Raw genomic sequence first — 5,173 nt, 5'->3', positions numbered from 1 at the left:
TGTCACTACAGCATAACTACTGTTCTGGAAATTTTACAACATACCTTCCACTACAGCATAACTACTGTTCTGGAAATTTTACAACATACCTTCCATTACAGCCTAACTAATGCTTTGTAAACTGTACAACATACTTGTCACTACAGCCTAACTACTGTTCTGGAAATTTTACAACATACCTTCCACTACAGCATAACTACTGTTCTGGAAATTTTACAACATACCTTCCATTACAGCCTAACTACTGTTCTGTAAACTATACAACATACCTTTCACTACAGCCCATTTCCAGAACAGTAGTTATACAACATACCTTCCACTACAGCATAACTACTGTTCTGGAAATTTTACAACATACCTTCCATTACAGCCTAACTAATGTTTTGTAAACTGTACAACATAGTTACCACTACAGTCCTAACTGCTGTTCTGGAAAGTGTACAACAGAGTTGTTGCTGTTGGACAAGCAGCTTATGGTACTTTCTCATGGTAAAAAGTTATTAGTAAAATGTTTGTAGTGATTTATATAAATTCACGATAAAAATGTTTTTGTAACTGAAGTCTTTTTTTTTGCTACTAGGAGTTTTCATTCACTGTTCAACACTAGTTGAGTGTTCATACAAAAAACATTCAGAAAATGTCTAAGCACTGAGTTTACCTAATATGTTTCTGTTGAAGTTGTAAATAGAGTTATAATAGTTACTGTAAGCTAAGAGAATGCCTTTATGCAATTTCTTATTTAAGCTTAGTTATAAAACAATAAGTCATGTAGTGCCAACACTTGTTTCATCATTATTCATACTTATCTAAAAATGCTATTCCTATTAATTAACTGGTTTGCTAATCACAGTAATAAACCACCATTCAGATTGTATATATACCTTACATTAAAATATGTAATGAAGACATTCATGTGAATATACCATCAACTACTGTAGATCAGTACATTTCCAGTAATCATGACATCTTTGATTAGTAAAGTAACACATGCAACTGAATTTAAACAGATCTGTACCTGTAATCAAGTGATCCTGAGACTGAGCCTTGCCAATCAGAGTACATGCTGTTCTCTTCCTGAAACTTGACTGTTGACAGCTCCAGATTTACAAGGCTTGGAGCACTTGCACACCGATGAGCTGGCTAGTGAGGAAAGGTCTTATGAATTTACTCCAGGTCATAAAAAGCTGCAATGGTTGTATCATGCCCTATGAAAAGTTCTTAACCTTTAAATTCTCTGCCTCAGAGGCAGTAACATTTACTTTAAAACATCTTTTAACTATATCATATGCGTTTATGTTTTTATAAAAGCAGAAGACAAGAAATCCCATTCAATCGAAATATTAGTAGAATAAATATCTGCAAAAAAAAGAGTGTTTTCTTACCTTGTGTGTATATATCCATATATAAATTTCTCTGATTCAGTTAAATTTATTACTGAAAATTTCATAAAAAGACAAGCTACTTATAATGTGAGAAAAAAAAGTTTTTTTTCATGAATTCTTAGAGGGGTTTCACAATACGTACTTTTGATATCTTTGATTCCCTTCCATTTTCTTCAACTGTTTCTCTCGATGCAATTTTGCAACGAAGTGTTGAAGCTGATGCCATCTGTTGACAGGAAGAGTCACCACTCTCTGATCTAATAGATAGTAAACATGGAGAACTTACATTTTTCAGACAAGAAAGAATTCTAGAGAACTGAAAGGAAATGCATAATGGTAGAAATATATACATAATAATGAAGAACTTTCATGAGTATAAATGAATATATTTAATTTCAAAAATTCATATTTTCAGTGCTAATGATTAACTCTGCATATTAAGAATTTATGTTGGAAATTCTGGCAGATGATCATAAATTTTAGTTGAAACGTGTTTGTTGGACCAACAGCTCCTTTTACAGCTTGATTTAATTTGGAAATTTTGTTTGCTAGTGGTTGTAACTGGTTTCTCTTGGCTCTATTTTACTTTAGTAGTTATAGTTTAACTCCACTGTTTTCCTAAGTAATATGCTTTAAATATTCAAATTTGTATACGTGGAATACAGCAATAAGATTGTTAGAGTCACTATCAGTAAAAGGTTGAGAAGAAACAGTCATGCAGGAGACAAAATGAAAGACACCTAACAATATGATTCTAGTTGGAGTTCAACAGCTGGGCATAAAGGCAGTTAAAATACTTTCATATTTAAAAAACCAGGATTACATTTAGTAATCCCAGTTTGTAAAAAATATTTTCAGCACAGACAGATATCTGTCACTATACTTCCATTACAGATTTTCTACTAAGTTAGCAAAAATGTGTGCCTACCTACATCGCTCACTGAAAAGAGAAATATGGCAATTCCAGCCAGATTCGAGTCCCATTTTCTCTGAAAACACCTAAATAAGAAAAAATAAATTCATTACCAACACACAAAAGAAGAAGAAGAAGAAGAGAGATAGACAGCAATCTAAGTTACCAACAATGCCAGACTGTATTTAACCTTATTTCCTAACATGCAACATTACCAGATCTTCCATTTGTTAACCATGGAAAGAAATGCTGAAGTAATTTATTTTAGGCTGAGGTAATTTCTCTCTATACACGCTTGGTCTTTTTGCAACCATCAAACTATACATACTACAACTTTAGTGTACGCTTACGAAAGTTGACAAGCTTCTAGTAAATATTACAAGTCTTTTGTACATAAAAAATCAATTTTCTAATTAATCATTTTTACTAAAAACTTGTATGTGAATTTATGTAGTCAGACAGTAAGGTTGCTTGATCCAACACAATGGTTACAATTAAACCACAAGTCAACTTGATCCATTACTTTTGTTACAGTTAAACAGTACGGTTACTTAATGCAACACATTTATTACAATTAAACAGTAAAGCTATTTGAACTAATACATCGGTTAAAATTAAACAGTAAAGCTACTTGGTCAAATACATTGGTTACAATTAAACAGTAAGGTTGCTTGATCCAACACAATGGTTACAATTAAACCATAAGTCAACTTGATCCATTACTTTTGTTACAATTAAACAGTACGGTTACTTGATCCAACACATTTATTACAATTAAACAGTAAAGCTATTTGAACTAATACATCGGTTACAATTAAACAGTAAGGCTACTTGATCCAACACATTCATTACAATTAAACAGTAAGGCTACTTGATCCAACACATTAATTACAATTAAACAGTATGGTTACTTGATCCAACACATTCGTTACAATTAAACAGTAAAGCTATTTGAACCAATACATTGATTACAATTAAACAGGAAGGCTACTTAATCAAATACATTGGTTACAATTAAACAGTATGGTTACTTGATTCAACACATTCGTTACAATTATTCAGTAAGGCTACTTGATCCAACATACTGGTTAAAAATTAAACAGTATGGCTGCTTCAGCCAACATAAAGTACAAATAAATGAGTAAGGCGGCTTGAACCAACATGTGTGGTGAATAGGGAGAAACAAAGTAGCATATGCTACCCAGAGGAACAGGCAGAGAATATAACTGACAAAGCAAGAGATATAATAAAGGGGCTAGCAATGATGCACACTGTTGTGCACATAGGGGCTGATGATGTAGGGAAAGGTAGGTCAGAGGAGCTAATTAATAAGTACAAAGAGTTGGTAAAAGTATTTGAAGAAAAGGGCCAGAACTTAATTTTGTCAGGGATACTGTTGAGAATTAATTGTAGGGAGTAAATTACAAGTAGGTCACTAGGGCTGCATGTTAGGCTTAGGTTAATATGTAAGAATGAACAGATTAGCTGGTTGGACATGTTAGCTCAGTTTAATGGAAGAAGGGAGCTTTTTGGAACAGAAGGATTACATTTAAATAGGGTAGGGGCTGGCTTGATTACAAGGGCTATTAACTCAGCTGTAAGGAAAGTTTTAAATTAGGACTAGACAGTGGTAAGGGCCATGATAAAATATATGCACAAAAATATAACAAGTAGAGAAAAGTTCGTTATAGGCATTGTGTATAGATGTAGTTCTAAGTGTAGGCTTACATGTTACTATTGTAATGCTAGAATTATAAGAAATAAAATATATAGATGACTTTAGAGTGCTGGTAGGGATGGATGATTTGGATATAATGGGAATAACTGAAAACATGGTTAAATGTAGTCAATTTTGATGACATAATTTCTTGGAATAACAGGGTTATAGATTATTAAATGAGAATAGAGTACTAAAGAGAAGTGGCTTTATATGTAAAATGTGAGTTACATCCTGTTGCAGTTGAGGGTATGAAAGATAATAGCAAGCAGGTTGAATCCATTAGGTTTCTATTAGTGGATATAAAGGGAAAAGGCTTTTAGTGGGAACTTGTTACAGACCACCAGATGATATTGATGAAATTAGGGAGAAGCTTCACAGTTAGATTAAGATTTCAGCTGTTAATGAGGTCATAATTATGGGTGATTTTAATTTCAGGCATATAAATTGGGAAATGCTAGAGTCAAACCATGAGGGAGAAAGGTTTTTGGAAATTGTTCACAATGGTTTTCTTCACCAAATGGTCAAGGAACCTACTTGAAACAATGCTACTTTAATATTTATTGTTAGCTTCTAATATAGAAATGGTTGAGAGCATAGAAATTGGGGAACATCTGGGCATAGGTGATCATTGCTTTATTAAGTTTGAATGTCTTGCTACATATGGAGATAAGGAATAGATATTTCAAAAAAGTAAATTTTGAAGGGATGTAACAAAAAATATATTTTGTGAAATAGGCAGCTGAGTTATTTGGAGACACTGATGAAATGTGGAAAGTTTTTTAAATATAATTTTTTTAAATATTCAAGATAAAAATATTCTATATAGAAAGAAAATGGGGGCTGCAAGCAAAAAACTAGGCTGGCTCACAAAGGGTATAAGGGATAAAATTAAAGAAAAGCATCACAAAGAAATTTAAATTGACTGGTATGATGGGAGATTTAGAAGATTACACAAGAACAAGAAAGTTGGTCAAACAGGAAATTAGGATATCAAAAAGGATGTTTGAAAAAAGGTTGGCTGAAAATTAAAAATTAACAGTAAGGATTTTTAAAAATACATTAAGAGTACACAAAATGTTAAGATGGGGGGTAGGACCCTTGAGGGATAATAAAGGAAGGCTCATATCTGATGATTAGGAGATGGCTGGGTTATTAAAT

General features: G+C 32.6%; 1 protein-coding gene across 1 annotated transcript in view; it reads right to left on the bottom strand.

Annotated features, from left to right (window-relative positions):
* Nucleotides 1-5,173, bottom strand: part of LOC106469049 (transmembrane protein 94-like) — a 100,951-nt gene that overhangs the window by 25,155 nt on the left and 70,623 nt on the right. Inside the window, exons 19-21 of the mRNA XM_022397445.1 lie at nucleotides 2,311-2,381; nucleotides 1,525-1,639; nucleotides 1,016-1,140 (exon numbers count right to left, since the gene is read on the bottom strand). Coding sequence (XP_022253153.1) covers nucleotides 1,016-1,140; nucleotides 1,525-1,639; nucleotides 2,311-2,381 — 311 coding nt within the window. The remainder of the gene's footprint in view (nucleotides 1-1,015; nucleotides 1,141-1,524; nucleotides 1,640-2,310; nucleotides 2,382-5,173) is intronic.

The sequence above is a fragment of the Limulus polyphemus genome, unplaced genomic scaffold (genome assembly GCF_000517525.1).
Source record: "Limulus polyphemus unplaced genomic scaffold, Limulus_polyphemus-2.1.2 Scaffold3275, whole genome shotgun sequence".
Lineage (NCBI taxonomy): Eukaryota > Metazoa > Arthropoda > Merostomata > Xiphosura > Limulidae > Limulus > Limulus polyphemus.
The sequence above is the reverse complement of the archived record's forward strand: the minus strand, read 5'-3'. Positions and strand labels throughout refer to the sequence as shown.